The sequence below is a fragment of the Xiphophorus couchianus genome, chromosome 23 (assembly GCF_001444195.1).
Source record: "Xiphophorus couchianus chromosome 23, X_couchianus-1.0, whole genome shotgun sequence".
Lineage (NCBI taxonomy): Eukaryota > Metazoa > Chordata > Actinopteri > Cyprinodontiformes > Poeciliidae > Xiphophorus > Xiphophorus couchianus.
In genome coordinates, this window is record NC_040250.1 from 703,839 (window position 1) to 722,486 (window position 18,648).

General features: G+C 41.0%; 1 protein-coding gene across 1 annotated transcript in view; it reads right to left on the bottom strand.

The window, feature by feature from the left end:
- The window catches only part of slit3 (slit homolog 3 (Drosophila)), a 207,294-nt gene that overhangs the window by 176,943 nt on the left and 11,703 nt on the right, over nt 1-18,648 (bottom strand). Inside the window, exons 2-4 of the mRNA XM_028008117.1 lie at nt 10,257-10,328; nt 4,883-4,954; nt 196-267 (exon numbers count right to left, since the gene is read on the bottom strand). Coding sequence (XP_027863918.1) covers nt 196-267; nt 4,883-4,954; nt 10,257-10,328 — 216 coding nt within the window. The remainder of the gene's footprint in view (nt 1-195; nt 268-4,882; nt 4,955-10,256; nt 10,329-18,648) is intronic.

Genomic DNA, 18,648 nt, shown 5'->3' on the forward strand with positions numbered 1-18,648 from the left:
TTCCCAGACAGAATCATTCAGTTCACCTGAGCAGCCGGAGGAGCACGGCACGGCGGCCATGTTTGTTCACACAACACAAGAGAGGAGAACCATAAGGAGGGGAACCATAGAGAGGGGAACGATAAGGAGGGAACCAAAAGGAGGGGAACCATAGAGAGGGGGAACCATAAAGAGGGAACCAAAAGGAGGACTCACACTCGGCCCAGTTTGGGGTTGGACTGGAAGAGAAGCTCTGGGAGGAACTGCAGCTTGTTTCTGTTCAGGCGTCTGCAGGGACAGAAACAACATGGAGGTTAAGACCAGATTCAGGTGGACCACACCTGGACGCACCAATCAGATCACAGCGCCGCCTGCAGGTTATCAGTGCTTTAAAACTCCTCATCATCACCTTCCTCCTCAGATAAGACTGAGTAAAAACATCCTGTTGGTTTGTTTGGGGAAAAGCTGGATGAAAAACTTCCTGACCTCATTGATGTCTGACAGGATAAGAATGTGAGCGAAGTCAGAGTTTATGTTACGCATTTCACTGATAAAACGCAGTCAGGTTTAACTCACACGGCTCCAAAACACACCAATACAACTCAGGGAAAAGTAAGAGCAACCACAAGATTACATCAACCGCTGAGATGAGAAATTTATTTTAAAAAATCTATGTATGAAGTGAAATAATAATAATAATAATTCATTTTTGGTTCACTCTGATTTGGAAAAACAGACAAAAAGAAGCCAGTAAAGATGGAGGACAAAAACAGCTGGAACATGTCAGAGTTTTAGTTATTTATTGGACGTAAAAAGGTTTGAATCGCTGAGGAGTTGTTTTTACCGGATGTACCTGAATGCACCATGAAAGCTGGTCAGCAGGGTACCAGCAGCTGCGTTTCCATTCAGCTTAAAATCCCAAAAACTGGAATTCTTGAAATTAATTTGCTTAAAGAAAACAAGACAATAAAAAAACAACATATTTTTCAATAGAAAGGCTTTTTGAGGTGGTTTTCCAAAATTAGTGCAGTTAGCAAAACATCAATGGAGAAGATTTATGGAATCACACGAGTCATGTGACCCACAACAGGAAGTTACTACTGGCAGAAACAACAAAGAAGACGCCAGGAAATGGTTGGAGGATGATGGTGCAACTTATTTTTTAATAACTTATTGCGTGAATAAACTTATTCATATGTGACTTTAATTTAATTTCTTATTTAATGGAAACACAGCAACTACTAAAATTTGTTTTTTCAACAGTAGTGGAACATTGACAATGTATTTGAAGCACTGGATTTAAACTCACATCTTTGAATTAAAAATGTTTTTATTGGGTTTATTCTACATTTTGCTCCATCCAGGTGTTAAGAGACGATTGGATTCAATTTTACCCAATCGCTGACATTTAACCAAGGTAGCTCGACTGAAAAGGAAGCTGTGCTATAAAGCTAACCGGAAAAAGCAGGTGCTGTCAGCAACCATCCTCCGCCGCAAAAACAGCCGTGCCGAGCAGAAAAATGTCTTTAGCATTCGACTTCTTCCAACTTTAATTGGTAAATATTTGGAGGCGTGGCCGACACGGACTGAACAGCTTCATTCACTTCCTTCGCTGCCATCGCTAAAACTACAGGCAAACTACAACTCTAAAACAGCAGAAAATCACAACTTCTCCACCTCTTCACCGATTGATTTGGTTGAAATTTAGCTCAATGACTGAAATCCCATATAGAAAAAGAAAGGGAGATGAGAATTGAGGAGAAATGCATAGAAAGGCAACAATCAGGTTAGATTTTATTGGTCTGATATTAAATGTCATATTTTCTTCAGCTGGAATGAGGAAAACATCATATTTAACAAATAAAGGCTTGTAAACACCAATCTGGGTGTAATTAATCTAGATATTATGTTGAAGTGACAGAAGCTATTTATCATTTATTAAATATGACGCATATATAGTGTAAGTTACAACCTTTTTCCAAATGGCATTCCTCAAAATTTGACACAAATACTTCACTATTACAATCTGGAGAAATGTTTTAAATGTTTAGTGAATTTACTAAAAACAGAAAACCAAAAGTCACGTGTATAAAATCTATCAAAGCTAAGATTTTAAATTTAAAACCATTTTTTGGCAGTTTCCTCACCGTTAAAGTGATTCAGGAGAAACAGATGAACTGAAGAGTTTCTAATCAGTAAATTTAGCCACAAATAAAGTTTTTAAGTGTTTTATCAGAGAGCTGCGGCTCTTGCAGCATAAAACATGTCAGATGTTGGAGACGTGTCTTCTCCGGGTTCACATGTGAGCAGAAGATAAACGAGGACAACGCCAGCGGAGGGAGTGAGCGCGTTATCAGGTCGGCTGAGAAATGAGGCGTGGATGGGAAAAAGAGATGCAGGGTGGGGTCAGGGAGACACGGGGTCACAGGGTCGTGGCATTGAGTTAGTGTCGGAGAAGACACAGACACAGACCTCTGACCTCCGAGACAGAGAGAAAAATCCTCCTGGACTTTCACTCTGATCCAAGCAGAGACAACAACAAAGACATATTCACTGTTTCTGACTGGATAACCTGATGGGAGGAGATACTCCACATGAAATTATGAAAAAACACAAAATATTAACAAATATTTCAACTACAAATACCTTACAACATTTAAAATAACACAGATCTAACTTACAGGTAACTTTTCAGGAAGATATAGGAGCTTGTTTTAAGTAAACATTTCCTTAATATTGATAAAAAGGTTCTGGCAGATTCAGGATTTCCTCCAGTGTATCATCACTGGCAGCTGCCAGACTTTACTTGCTCCCCACCAGGCTTACAAATTTCTTTCCTGAGTATTTTTTATGTTTGCCTTTTTAATTATTTATTTATTGTTACCCCTCCAGGGTCTTTTGTGGCTCTAGTGTCCCTTATATGACAGTAGGCTGACAGGAAACAGGGAAGGAGAGGGGGGAAGACATGCGGCAAACATCGTCGGGTCCGGGAGTCGAACCCGCGATGGCCGCATCGAGGACTAAAGGCCTCCAAATACGGGTCGCGCTAACCGCTACGCCACCACGGTACGCCCTATGTTTGCCTTTTTAAAAGTTGGTGTTTATGTTTTGTTAATAATATCTTGCCAATAACACATAACTGCTAAGTCATATTTTGAAATTTCCTGTGACGTTTAAATATTTTTCAAAAACATGGCGGCTGCTGGTTGCTGAACTGACCACCACGCTTAGCAACTCAGATTATTTCACTTTTATCATGAAAAATGTCTCATTATAAGTGAAATAATCTTCTAGAGGAACTGGTACTTTTAAAAAAATCAACACTAAAGAGTTATTGACTTAAGAGCAGCTCCTATATCTTGCTGAAAGCAAAGGTTGAATTCTAACTTAAATACAGTAATTATCTTAACTTGATAATGTGAGTGAAAATAATCCAGAAATGTTGTTGTTTAGCTGATGAAACAGTTTTTATGAGATAATTATTTGGTTTAAATTACAATAGAAAGTTATAACTCAACTCAAAACTAAAGAGCGATCAGCACTAAAAAACAGATAATGTGTCCATTGCTGTTAAATCAACCTGGTGAACCTTAAAAATAAAATAATATTCTAGCTCACTTTCAAGATAAACCATCTTTGCAGCATCTTTATGAGGTTTATATCAACCTCCATCTTTTTACAGTTCTTAAATTCAGATTTAGGTAATAAAACACTAAAACCAGAAAAACCTCTTCATTTGTTGTAGTTTTGACCCAAAAGTATTAAATATTTCTCCTCATCTTCAGATAAGCAGCTGATCTCCATTTACAGATAAAACCAAAACATTTACAGACTAAACTATCTAAAATATGTGACTGTTTAGTTTTTACAGTGATAAACGTGGATTCAGCCTCATCCTTCAGGTGTGTGTGTGTGTGTGTTTTTTTTAAAGTTTTTTTATTATGTTGTGTTTTGATGTACAGCACTTTGTATCAGCTGTGGTTGTTTTAAAGTGCTTTATAAATAAAGTTGGTATGGTATGGTGTGTGTGTGTGTGTGTGCGCGATCCCTGCAGAACTTTTCACACCACCTAAACATTTTTCCTGTCATGTAACTACGGTGGAGGATTAGAACCACTGGGGAAAAAAATTTATGTAAACTTCTGAGATCAAAAGAATTCTGGGAAAAAAAACGTTGGAAATCGAGAAAAAAAAGTCAAAATTCAGAGAAAAAAGTCAGAATGTTGAGTTTAAATTTGGAATAACTTTGTTCCCAGCAGCCCTAGTTGTTACAAATGCTGCGTTCACACAAAACGTGTTACGCGCATCCAAAACGCGTCTGATATTTCGAGGTTGAAGCGTCTGCACTTTGAATGCAGACGCCTGACATTTTGCTCTAAACATGTTTCTGGTTTACATTCAAAGTCTGTGTGGAGGCGTGGCGCGGCGCATCAGACGCCCTAGCCGTTGTTTTCCGTTGCCGGCATATTTCTCAGACACGCTGGATGCATCAAGTGCTCAAAATGCTCCAAACGCTTCAAATCGCGCCGCGCTAGATCGCTGAGGTGCGGCTGACGCGCAAAATGCGTTTGGTGAGAATGCACCAAAAAACGTTTATGTATTCTAATCCGACCTTTATGTGACATTAACTCAAACCAGAGCGTCATGGCGGCATCAGACAAAACAGATTGTTGATTTTCAATTTTTTTTAACAAATAAAAATCTGAAAAGTGTGGAGTGCATTTCTATTCATCTCGGTGTGAGTCAGTAATGGCTGGCTGCGAGTCTTCTGGGTTTTTCTGCACCAGAACATCAGCTTCCAGACCTGCCAGGCTTTTTATTTCAGGGTGTCAGTAAAATCCCAGCAACTCTCACAGGAAAGAGTTCAGGGTGTGAATACTTTGGCTGGATGTGTGAAAACTTACAGCCTCTCCAGCAGCCTGAGGTCCTGGAAGGCTCCTCTCTCCAAGACGCTGATCTGGTTGTCCTCCAGGTGGCTGCAGCAGACAAAACGGCACAGAGACCATTAGTATTCATATCCCTGGAGAAGGAACCGTTAGTTTTCACACCGTACACAGCAGAGAAATGTCCCGTCTGGCTGCAGCAGAGACACTTCACCGGCTGAGTAAACAGAGAGTCAGCGGAGCGAACAGATCTGCCACCAACACTCTGTGCATAACAAATGTTTTAATCTAGTCAGCCAAAACAAATAATTAACATCCAATTCTTTAGAGCAAATTTCCCCCATTTGTCTCGGGGCTTTCATGTGGTTCCTGCAGACCAACATCTCCAGCGTTCCTGTCCCGACTCTGTGTGGGACGCGCCGCTAAGGTTTTCCAGATGGAGCCGACCAAGCAGAAAGAACGTCTCAGCAAACAGCAGGGCGGAGGATTTCTGTCCTATAAGAGCTAAAAACGAGGAAAGAGGAGAACTGAAACGTCTTAGGAGATAAAAACGAGGAAACAGAGGAACTGAAACGGGTCAGAGGTTCTACCAACCCGTCGGGTAAATTAACTTGATTTTATACTTAAAATATCTAAGTTGGTCTTTAATGGTTCCATCGTTATGTTGTTGCAAGTTGGGGTATTTTTGTGTAAATTTGTTAAATTTTGCAATATTTGGCCTGAAGTTGTCTCACTGCTGCCCTCTGTGGTTGAACAGTGGCGACTGCAGTTGAGTGAATGGCGGTGGGCGTACAGCCCAACACTCAGGCAAAACGCTAGAAAATCACTAATGGGAAACTGCTGGACGCTTTTAATGCGGCTTACAGATCGACGTCTGACGATGAGGCTGGAGATTCCCAGAGAGCAACAAACCAGGAAAATTCTGTTTAGTTTATATTAATGAGAGAAGCAGCAGAAACAACAAATCAGTTTTATTTTACCTGTTAACGCCGTCTTTAAGCTAAAATAATTCATTTATTCACAACATAGAAAACTAGCTGAAGTTTTCCTCTCAGTCTGAGTCGTGACTGAATTATTAAGAATGCTTTTATTTTGTAAAGATGCTGACTTCACAACGAGTGAAAAATATTTTTACTCAGATTTAATGCTGACACGTTAAGAACCGCCCACCGACGTCCCGGATAATAAAACAAACGCACCTAATTTCATGTCAGGTTAAAGGTCAAAATTTTGTCATAAAACCCGAGTCCGAGTCTTTGTCTCTGGGTTTCACTGTCACAAGAGTCCCGGCAGAGTTTGATGCTCAGTTTTTTTGTTTGTGTCTCAATAATCAATAAATCAATTTATTGCACGATAAATTAAAACAAGTTTGATCGTTTCCTCTTTAATATCGTTGAAAAGACGGCAGCAAGAACAAGCCGATAGCTTGAACTTTATTATCCTACCTGCCCCCTTTTGCCTGTTGTCCCTGTCTAAGCTGAATGATCAATAATGTTGTAATTTGATTTTGGTAACAGAAGCGCCATAATGCATTTTAATTATTGTTTTGATTTTTTATTTTGGATGTTTAATGTGATTTATGTCAAATATTCTTCAGAAACAAAAGGCTTTTTTATATCTGAGTGGGTATACTTGCATTAACACAGCGTTGTTATTATTATATTTGTTGAAAATAGTCTCTAAATAACAATATTATTGTTTATAACAATAATTTCTGGGATAATTTATCTTCCAGCACATTTATTATCATGTATAGTTTGAGTTATACAGAGAAAAAGTGAACTTCATTATATGCTGGTTTGGCAATCAGAAACCATTATAATAATTATTATTATTATTATGATTATTATTATGTGGGCTGCACAGTGGCGCAGTTGGTAGCACTGTTGCCTTGCAGCAAGAAGGTCCTGGGTTCGATTCCCGGCCGGGGTCTTTCTGCATGGAGTTTGCATGTTCTCCCTGTGCATGCGTGGGTTCTCTCTGGGTACTCCGGCTTCCTCCCACAGTCCAAAAACATGACTGTTAGGTTAATTGGTCTATCTAAATTCTCCCTAGGTGTGTGTGTTGTGTGTGAATGGTTGTTTGTCCTGTATGTCTCTGTGTTGCCCTGCGACAGACTGGCGACCTGTCCAGGGTGTACCCCGCCTCTCGCCCGGAACGTAGCTGGAGATGGGCACCAGCAACCCTCCCAACCCCATTAGGGACAAGGGTGAACAGAAAGTGGATGGATGGATGGATTATTATTATTATTATTATTGTTATTATGATTATTATTATTATTGTTATTATTATTACTGCTACTGCTGATCTTTGAGAACAAAGTTACTGTGAAACTAGGTGGCTGAGATGGTGGATATTAATGCGTATTAATGCATATTCACCTATATTTGGTTTTTGAATAATTAGAATAATTATTGTTGAAACCAGAAGTTTACATACATTAAATAAAAGACATTTTATTTTCCTTGCATTTTATGTTCTGAATCATTTCTATTTTCTAAAAGCCATAATAATCTTTATCATCTGATGATGATATGAATAAGAACAGGTGGATGAAGTGTTTTTATCTGTTGGAAAGTTTTTTGTTCGGTTGAATGACTGTTAGCTCTGAATCTTCGCTTGGTGTGAATATTTTTGGTTCCCTGTTTTTCCCAGGACTTCTCCTCCCAGATTGGAGGTGAACATCGCAGCAGTTCGTCTCTGACCACAAGAAACGCACCGCTCGCCTCTCACAAACACACACACACACACACACACACACACACACACACTCCCCTCGGTCTCCCTTCTCTCTGTCTGTGGCGACACAATGAAATCACGCACTGTTTATTGTGTTTTAGATAAAAAATCAGATGAAGTGAAATAGTCGTTTTGGAGGAACGCGTTTCTCTCCTCTGTGTATTTTTATCTGCCGCTCTGGTTAAAACGGAGCGCATGCAGCCAGCAGTGATTATAGTTATTAAAGCCCTCTCACACACACACACACACACACACATATGCATGTCTGCGTCAATATCTTTGTGGGGACTTTCCATTGACTTCCATTCATATCTACAGCCTAACCCTTATCCTAACCAACCAAAACTCAATTCACACTTTAGTCCTAAATCTGACCCATGACCCAAAAACAGCGTTTCCCCTTGTGGGGCCCAGGCTTCGGTCCCAGAAGGAGCAGTGGGTCCCCACAGCGTAGTATATGTGAGGAAATGGTCCCCACAAGGTATTACAAACGCAAACACACACACACATTTTAGGAGTTTGCGCTGAAACAGTGAGAGCCTGTGAAGTGAATTAGGGCAGCAGATAAGAGTCTCATTCTGCTGAGTTCAAACGTTTCAATGATCAGGAAATAAAATTAAGAACCAATCAGCAGCCACGTTATTTCACTGTGGCTCAGTTAAAGCAGGAAACAGATGAATAGACATTTTCAAGCAGAGCGTTAGTTCGCAGATCACGCTCCTGTATCTTTCTACGTCACCATGGAAACCACTTTGTCTTTCACATTAATTTATTATTTAGTATTTTATATTTGTTGTTATAATGTGCCAAAATGTGGAAAAGTTCATTGAGTGTGAATACTTTTTTAAGCCGCTGTAAATCTGGATATTAAACTCTTTGTTCCTGTGACCTTTCACTGCCAACAGTCATGCAGAAGTTGTAAACCATCCTGATGCTAATGTCTGGTATGCTAGGTTAGCTTAGCTTGTAAAAGTTTGCAACACGTGTGCATCGTCTCCAGACCTGGAAGCCTCGTTAAGACGTGGCTCTGCTTGGGCCTCTGGGCACCTAGAGGCCCGTGAGGAAAATATAGCAGCACCTTAATTACTGCAGGATGGAGGCATGGAAGTACAGGCTGCAGAAAGGTAGAAAAACACAAAGCAAAAGTATTCACACCTCCTGAACCTGAGTGAAACCAGATTCCACTGAGGATGAAAATCCAAAAATTGGAATTACAATAATAGATCTAAAGCTGAAGAATGTAACTTTTATTTAAAAAAGTGTTTTTACATATTTCATAACAGTATAAGAAAAATAAAATAAAGCTCCTCTGTCTTCTTACAGTGCTAACTAGAAGCTACCAATCAGAGGCAGGAGGCAGATCTTAGCACTGTCAATCATGCTCAAACAAGTTAGCATAATCACCGATGCAGGTGGAGAAACGGTTTCCCTGCAACGGTAAGTTGATAGCACATTTAGCAGTGAGAACATGAGGTTGACTGACGCCACTAAGACCCGCCTCCTGGCTCTGATTGGTTGTTTTTGGTGCATTTCTTCAGACGTCAGCAGCTTAGGGAGGAGAACGAGATTATCTGTTTTATATCACACTGTCATAACATAGAGATAGCTTAAACATGGATAAAATTTATTTTTATAAAAATTACAAAAATGTCTTTAAATTAGAAAACTCAGGTTTTCAAATCCTTTCTCAGTTGTATCTAAACTTGTGTATTTAGCAAAAACTGCAATGGGAAATTTTTTTTTGCTTCAGACGGTTATAAATATCTCATGTTTACATCCATTACCTCCATGATTATCTTGAATGAACAAGTTTATTCATGAGATTTTAATTAAATTTCTTATTTAATGGAAACAGAACAATTGCAACATTCTGCTTTTTTAATAATGTAAAAGTTGTAAAAGTTTTGCACCTATTTGTAACAGACATGCAGCGGCTTTTGTGAAAGAGATTTTTTTTTTTAATGATTTCTGTGTTTTTTACAAATAAAGTCTGAATGGTGCGGTGTGCATTTAAATCCAGCCAGTTGTCTGGTTGCAGAACTTCTGGGTTTGTCTGCCTGCACTCAGGCAGACAAACCCAGGTTGGATGGAAAACCAGCTCATGATGCTGCCACCACCATGTTTCACCGTGGAGGGGATCAGGTAACATTTGTGTTTCTTAAAATCCCAAGAGAACAAATTAATCTAAAGGGTGTGAATACTTTTTTATGAGAGATTTATTCAGAGCTGAATTTCTGGAAGTTCAGGATCTTAAACTGGCAACAAAAGGAGAGCGGAGCAGATATGATGTGAAGTTATTAAATGTATTTCTGCTCGAAGAGCCGTTTGATTTAAAGCAGGAAGATGAAAGATGGCTTCCTAATGGAGAAGCTTTTAGACTGAAAAACAAAATAGAGATAATTGTTTCCTGCAGGTCAACATTTCCCTTTGGCTTCAAAGCCACTCAAAGAATCTATTCCCACTATTAGATTATTGCTCAGCTTATTTAGCTTTTTGAGATCAAACTGGACTTTAAGCATCTTTGAAGTTCTTCAATTCTTCTTTAACAGATCCATAAAAGGTTCATTTCTGGTAAACACCAACTCTGCCATCACATTTCCCAGGAGCTACGAACATTTTCTATTTTTAGTTACTGAGAAAAAAGAACCAAACTTACAGAATCCTGAGGTTCTTCAGTCCAGAAAAGTCCACTTTAGTAATTCTGGTGATGTTGTTTCTGTTTAAATCCCTGCAGAGAGAAACAGGAAGGTTATAAATCTCACATGAAACAAAGCAGGTGCTAATGCTAATGCTAAAAACTCAATGAATGTTTCCCCTTTTCTCTTAAATGTATTTAACTGAAGGCTAAATGTGAAGAAACAGTTTGGCATAGTGCAGGTACGCAGGGAGTAAAGGTGGAAAACTCACTGTCTGCTTAAACAGTGAATTTTCACACCTTGAACTTGCCCTTATCTTGAGAGATAAAGGTCAGTTTTCATCGGCGTAGACTGATAGAGCAGCATGAAATCAAAAATGTGATTGCTGCACAAACATAACGTTAGGTAATGTGGGAGAGCTGGTTGATCTTTTTAGCCTTTACACTTTCACTAATATCTTCAAACTTCAAACCCATAGCAGCACAAACAAAATTTGTGCAGTACAAAAAATATCTTTAAATCAAACCAGTACAAAAGCTGCACAAAAGCTAAATGTTTAGTTATTAAACTAAATATTTAGCTTTAAACTAAATATTTAGCTAGCTAGCTCAGAGCTAACAAAATCTTTAGCTAGCTCTGATTTAACTACATATTTAGTGAAATTGTGAAATTTATGACTGAATTAATAATATTTATAATTGAATGTACCTCATTTTTCTCTTTTATGACTAAATAACCAACTGACTTTCTAACTTCACCATCGGGCCCCATAAACACTTGAGTATTTGAACATTGGTGATGTTTATGTCTTTAATTTTTCAGCATGTGCATAAAACCCTGGGCTGATTCTGTTCTGGTACCAGTCTGGTTCTGTTCCTGTGTTTTTCTGCATCTTTCTGAATGCGGCAGCGGAATGAGCGTGAGAACGGCCGGCACAGAGTCGCAGCCCACACACATGCACAGAAGCACGCTAACATGCTAACACAAACAGAGTGACACCAAAGCACACAAACACTCCAATTGCTCTGATGGCAACAACATTTTGGGCAAAACTTCCAAAAACTTGGAGACGTGAACGAGGGAAACAATCATCTTCTCTTTCCATCAACAGATTAAAAGCTTGTCGCGTTTCCTGGACGCCATCGGAGCAACGGACACACCGCAACACGAACTGACACCCTGTGAGTGTCTGTGTATACACTGGCTCCCTGTAAAAGAGTCTGATGTTTATTGAGAGGAAATCAAAACACACACACACACACAGTAGTGTTTTTGTGTCTTGTGGGAGCTTCATATTGACTTCCATTCGTTTTCTACAGCCTAACCCTAACCCCTGACCCAAAAACAGCATTTCCCCTCAGGGAACAGGATTTGTCCCCACAAAAAGCAGTGGTCCCCGCAACCCGTCAATGCAGCCAAACAATGGGTCCCCACAAAGATATAAAAACCAGGTTCACAGACACACACACACACAACATGCTTTTCATAACATGCCTAAACATTTAGAAATATGATTTAGGACCATATTAGGTTTCAAAATGTGAGCTCTAACAGGAGCCAGGCTGAGACTGGGAGCCGGTTCGGCCCGGCCCGACCAGAACCGGACCGGCTCCCGGCCCAGCAGGAGGCTTCCGAAACGGCCTGGGTGCCTCCTCATTCCCACGCTGAGCCAACCAGCGGTCCGGCTCCTGTCTCAGGATTCCTGGCGTGTTTTCCTCTCAACGCGGTGATAAATCAGCAGCGTCACGCTTTGCTCGCGCCGCTTTCATCACCCTGAAGACACATGACGCCGTTTCTGTGAGAAACTCGACGATCAGACGTGAATCGGTTCGCAGCCAGATGGGGATCTGGTTCTGGTTTAAACAGCCGAATAATAAAAAGCTTTTCGATCAACCAGCCTCATGTTTACTGCTGCTGAACGCGACAGCAGGGCAGCTTTCACGTCTTCTCACAGCCAAAAACATCAGGGCTACACCTTTAATCGCTTTGATTCAGCCCAGCCGGGTCAGAACCAGAACCAGGCCCAGCTGCAGGTCTCTGAGCATCTGCACAACAGAAGAAACTCAATCAGATCGGTGAAGGTCAGAAACCTCAGCTTTGATGGAGGCATTTAGTAGCACTTTACTATATTAGAGGGCGTCAGAATAAAAGGGGCAGAATGCATGAAAATCAACCCGGTCACACATCACTGCCATGCACCACCGTGTCCTGACCCGACTCCAGTCCACTTTAATCCGACGCCAGTCCGCTTGTTTATAAAGTCCGGTCTGGTTGGTGAGGTGTGAATGCTACATGACCTCTGACCTCTGGTCCTCCAAACCTCTGTCTGGGTCCGATTGAAGTGAACTCTGGTTCGGTTTGAATGTGAACGCCAAGTGGACCAGAGCCCGCTCCAAAAGCAGGAAGTGGACTACAGCGCAGGGCATTCTGGGTAAATACAACCAAAGCTAACATGCTAGCCTAGCACTAGCAGCAGAAATGGCTCCTGGTCTTCAGCCAAAGACTAAAGAGAAATCCTCCAACACTAAAATCTGACGCCTCCATCTTGCTTCCATCTGGTGAAGAAGGAAGTTGCTCTCAGCGTCTTCAGAGGTTTCTGTGTTGTTTCCTTCAGTGGTTCTTGGTGCAGCGCCCCTACAGGCCAAGAGGGGAACAGTAATCCAGAGTAATACTTGAACAAATAGCAGCCAATCACAGCTATCAAATTTATGCTAAACAAAAATGGCAATTAAAAAAACAATAGAAAATGTACCTACATAAATACTTCAGTTTAGTATCCTAAGAGTATTTAGTAAAGAATAAAGGTATGCTGACTCACCATTGCCCATTTCAGGTAATATTTATTTTCATTTATTTTACTTTTAAATGTGACCGGCACAGATGGTTTTAAAATATTTAGGATTTAACGGAGGTGCCAACATTTGACGTTTACTTTGTATATTTTCCGGTTTTCAGACTCCAGATGAATCATTTCTTCCAAAGTCAAATATTTAGCATTTTATTAGAAAACTGACTGACCTCAGAAAACTTTGTTTATACGTTTACAAACTGTTTATATCTGATCCAACCTGTTGCTGATTTAGTAGATTATAAAGTTATGCTGAAGAAAATTCGATCTGCAGGCAGGAATGAACAGTTCAGAGTTTTATACAAAGTCTATGAAGAAGAACCGGTTCAATTCATGCAAGTTCAGAATGAATCAGTTCATTTTCACAGTTCACTGCTGTGAACAAAGTCATCTGACCGGTTGGGGTGTAACGATGTATGAAACTCATAAAACTAGACGAGACACGATAGTGAGATTTTAAAACTTCAAAGATCTGCAGAAAAATGATTTTATTCTGCATTTTGACCAAAACTCAACAAACCGACAACTCTCTGTTTCTGATTCTGTTTTCTGCTGCTGATCAGCTGCGAATTTCCCTCTGGGATCAATATATCCATTCATTCATTCATCCATTCATTATCTGCCACTCTGTCACTATTTATCGCTCCTACTGGAAACCCAAAATGCTGCCACACATCTGACTTTAACCAGTCCGTTTGCCCTGAAGGTCCGGTTCCGGTTCAGCAGTGATGAACCTGGAGGTTCAGTTTGTCCAGTAGGGGGCGTGTACTTCAAAACAAACTGTGACCGCTGATTGGTCAGCTGCTCATGTTGATGCTTCATCCTGAACGTTTTGCCTCCAACAGACTGAAGCCTCAGGGTCAGGTCACCTGTCGACCTCTGGCAGAGGAGAAATGACGAGTCCAGAGAGTTTAACGCAGCCCAGGTGATCCAGGTGAACCACGGATCCATGGTTTACCTGGATCCAGGTGTTTGGACCCTCCAGGCTTGACTTGTTTCTGTTTTTCTAACCTTTGTCGTCCTTCTGCTCCGGCCACAGCAGCAGCAGTCATTTCCTCTCCTCCTCCCTCCATCGCTCTCTCATATCTCCGTCTGACCCGTTTTTATCTTCTCACCATCCTTTGTAGTTCTCCATCCAACGCCTGGTTTCCAAATGCATCCACTTCCACTGCTAATCTCTTGTTATTTTCCACCGGGCCCTTGTGGAGCCGCGCGCCGGTCGATAGGTAAGCCCAATTTGGATTTGAGCCTCCCAGCTGCGCCAGGAATCCTAATTGCCTTCTTCCTTTTCCCTCTGAGCTCCAAAGCGCGGTTCTGTCCCGGTTCAACTGGAAATCCCCCGCTTCAGATGCTCGGACCCATCAGCCCGACGGGAACCTGAACGGAAACTGTAACGACAGGAAGTGAGCGCCGACGCTCCAAGACGGAGACAAAGCAACCGGTTGACTTGGAACGGATCCGGTTCTAAATTGTACGTAATATTCATAACAAAGATGGGAAACTGGTTCTTTAAGGACCATCTGATGCTTTAAGACCAAAGAAACAGACGGAGGCGCCGCTTTGGAGGACGGCCATTTAGGAGCTTAGAGCCAATAAAATTAAGACTCCATTAAATGTTTAGTGAAGCTGAAAAACAGTTTCTAGATTTTAATCTGATATTCAACCATCAGATTCTGATCTGCCCATTCAGCTGAGTGCAGTTCGCTCCGTCATCAAATCCAACAAACTGGGGCCAAACGTTGTACAGCAAACATTTTAGTTTGTACAGCAAACATTTTAGAGACATTAGTAAATGTCTCCAGGGGTCATGAAAGGTCAACCAGCCCTCAACCCGTTACCAAAATCAAACTAAATTTAAGGGAGGGGCTGACCTTTCATGACCTCTGGAAACATATCTCTAAAAAAAAAACAACTTTATTTGCTTTATTCTTTTTGTATTATTTTCTTTGCCTGCGTATTCTTTTGAACAGGTGAACCCTGGTTTACCCCGTATTCACTCTGGGAGTTTCAGCCAATCAGCATCCAGGATCGGCTGGTGTGTCTGAGTGAGGTCAGACGGTCATGCCGCCTCCACCGCCGTGTGCACCGCCAATAAAACACATGCCACACGAACCCACGCAGGTGTAGAGAGGAAAAACTGCAGCGCTGCAACCAGGATTTAATGTGTTGCTTTGGTGACCAAACACAACATGGCTGCCCTCATTACCATGAAAAACCTCCAAAGACACACACACACACACACACCCACACACACACACTCTGCTCCAGCACAACAACACGTCACAGTTTCCGGTCTCATGTTGGATCCATTCAACCTCAGCTGCGTTGCATGTCGTGAGATTTTACATTTCGCTGCAAAAACAGAAAATCTTACCAACGATTTCTGTTCAGCTTCTGGTGCAAAAATCTTCAAATACTAAAGTAACTTTTTAGGAAGATGTAAAAGTTATTCTAAGGCAATAATTTCCTGATGCTAACTTTAAAGGTTCTAGTTATGTTGGCAGATTATTTATAACAACATATTTTTAATCTGCCTGTGAAACTACAACCTTTAAAGTCAACATTAAAGAATTCTTTACTTAGAATAACCTTTTAAAGTTTGTTACTTGTACATTACTATAGTTTTATTTCAAGTCCCTGAAGATATTTACAAAAATATTTGGTAAGATTTAGTGGTTTTGCAGTGCAAGAACATGAATAAGCAGTTTTTGATTGGTGTGTGTGTGTGTGTGTGTGTGTGTGTGTGTGTGTGGGCGTGTGTGTGTGTGTGTGTGTGGCCTCAGTTTAACTCTGACATGCAGGAAACTTTGGCTGCTCCTCCTGACATCAAAGGTTCGTTTGAAGTTTAAAATAAGATGAGATTCTCCGCCAGCCTGTGTTTATCCGAGCCGTCGTCATCATGCTGATGGTAACCCAGGAAAACGTCCTAAATAAAGGCCCAAACGGGTCACATTTAAATGGTTTGAGCTGCAGAATCACAGAATCTCAGTTTGATTCAGGTCTGGACTTTGACTAGACCAAACCATGCAAATAGTGATCCAATAAAACTTAGTCTGGATTCAGGCCATCCCAGATTAATCTGATTTAATCAAACTCCAGTCTGTTTGTCTCGAAAGTCCGGTTTGATTGATGTGGCATAAATGCTAATTGACCTCTGACCTCTGGTCCTCCAAACGTCGGTCTGGGTTCGGTTGAAGTGAACTCTGGTTCGGTTTGAATGTGAACACCAAGCGGAGCGGAGACCGCTCCAAAAGCAGGAAGTGGACTACAGCACAGGGCATTCTGGGTAAAAACAACCAAAGCTACAGTGCTAGCCTAGCGCTAGCAGCAGAAATGGCTCCTGGTCTTCAGCCAAAGACTAAAGAGAAATCCTCCAACACTAAAATCTGACGCCTCCATCTTGTTTCCATCTGGTGAAGAAGGAAGTTGCTCTCAGTGTCTTCAGAGGTTTTTGTGTCGTTTCCTTCAGTGGTTCTTGGTGCAGCGCCCCCACAGGCCAGGAGGGGAACAGGTTGGTTTGGGTCAGAGAACCACAGCAGCTGGAGGTGGAGCAGATGATGGAGTTCTGGTTCCAGTAGAACCGGGTGAATCGGACCATCAGGAGGGGAAACATTCTAACTTTCTGTCTAACGTTTTCATGTAACGTTGCGGGAATGTGGCCGCCCTCAGAGGTCATGTAGAGGTCACCCTCTGACCCAGAGCTCCAGCCTAAACTGGTTCCCTGCACCGGATCTGGACGGGACGAGTTGGATGACAGACGTGACATCCAGAGAGCAGAAAGCTCTTTGTGGTGCTTCTTACTTTAGATCAGTCTGCTGCAGCAGTAACTGTCAGCGGGATGACATCACCACATGATAACAGTTAATAACTCCGCTGGAGGATGGCGCTAATTCAACGCTTACCTAAATATGCGTGCTAACTGAAGCACAACTGCACGCTAATAAATGGATTCTCAAAAAAAAGAGAAAACAGTTGAAGTGAAGCAGGAAGTCCGCTTGTCAGATGGTTTTTCTTAATTTTTCTTAAATAAAATCCGATGAAGAGCAGAGGAAGAAATCTCAGCAGCTACCTGACCTCGGGATGTTTCATAACCACGTTGACAACTAATGATTTAAGTAATTTTCTGTAATTTACCAACAGCCTACAGAGAGGAAATGTGGTTGTGTGTCTCCAGTAGACGCTCTCCAGCAGAAGCGGTTCATTTTGAGGTATTTTGGTTTAATCAGGGAACCTAATCCATCATATTTCATCAGACTCATCAAACACAGATCGCAACCAGAATCAGTGGAAACAGGAAATAACATCATATCTGCAAGAAAGTAAGATGCAGCAAATAAAAACCTAGAAGGTTTCTGAGCATTGTTATGATTATACGTGTTACGTAATAGCAGAAGCGGTCTGTTTCAGATTCAGCAGCTTTACGTTCATCCAGATTTCAGCTAACATTCTCTCTCTTAACTTCGCTAAAAAGAAAAAGACATTTTTCATATTTAGTTATGTTGATGCACAGCCAAATCAGGAAATCCATACCAACATGATTTTATGAGAAAAAGTGATTAAAAATACTCTAAATATGATCAAAACTACTAATGAACTTTATAAAATATTTACCGTATTTTCCGCACTATAAGTTGCACCTAAAAACCTTCAATTTTCTCAAAAGCCGACAGTGCACCTTATAATCCGGTGCGCCTTATATATGGACCAATATTGAGCCACAGCAGGTCTGGCAACTACGGTAAGCAGCCGCCGACTTCATTTTCCCCCGTAGAAGAAGAAGCGCGCGGTGCATGCTGAGATATATGGCTGCATGAAGCGTGCCGTTTCATTTCCATTTGTGTTTGTGTAAAGAGCCAAAATGGCTCCTATTAAGAGACACGCTTACGACGCAGAGTTTAAACTCAAGGCAATCAGTCATGCAGTAGAACACGGGAACAGAGCAGCAGCGAGAGAATTTAACATGAACGAATCAATGGTTATAGTGGAAGTGGATATATTGTGATTTGATTTACCGTAACAGCATCAGACTGTTTTTTACGTGTTTATTGAATCGAGGAAAAGTTCCCCTCCACTATATGTTATACCTTGCTGTTGTTAAAAGATAAACTGTGTCACCAAAATACCACGTCACTGACTTTACCTCAGGAAAATAATAAAACAGCCGTTTATTCATTTTGGGAATGAACAGAGTTTTCAGAACGCTGGTTTGTATTCTATTAATAAAGTTTGACTGACCTATCTGACTGTTTTGTTGACATTCTCTTTAGTGCAGCTCCATCTAATGGATGCATAACGTAACCCAGCCTCTACTGTAGCGCCTATTCTATGCGCCTTATAATGCGGTGCGCCTTATATATGAAAAAAGTTTTAAAATAGGCCATTCATTGAAGGTGCGCCTTATAATGCGGAAAATACGGTAATAATGGGTAATAATGGAGTATGATTGGGGCTTTCAGCTGTTGACACCAAAAGTCTCCAATAATACGGAAATGTTTCTAGATTTGTTGCTTGAAAAAACGCTGTTAGATGGACTTAATGTAGAAAGTCGTTAGGTTAGAAACATA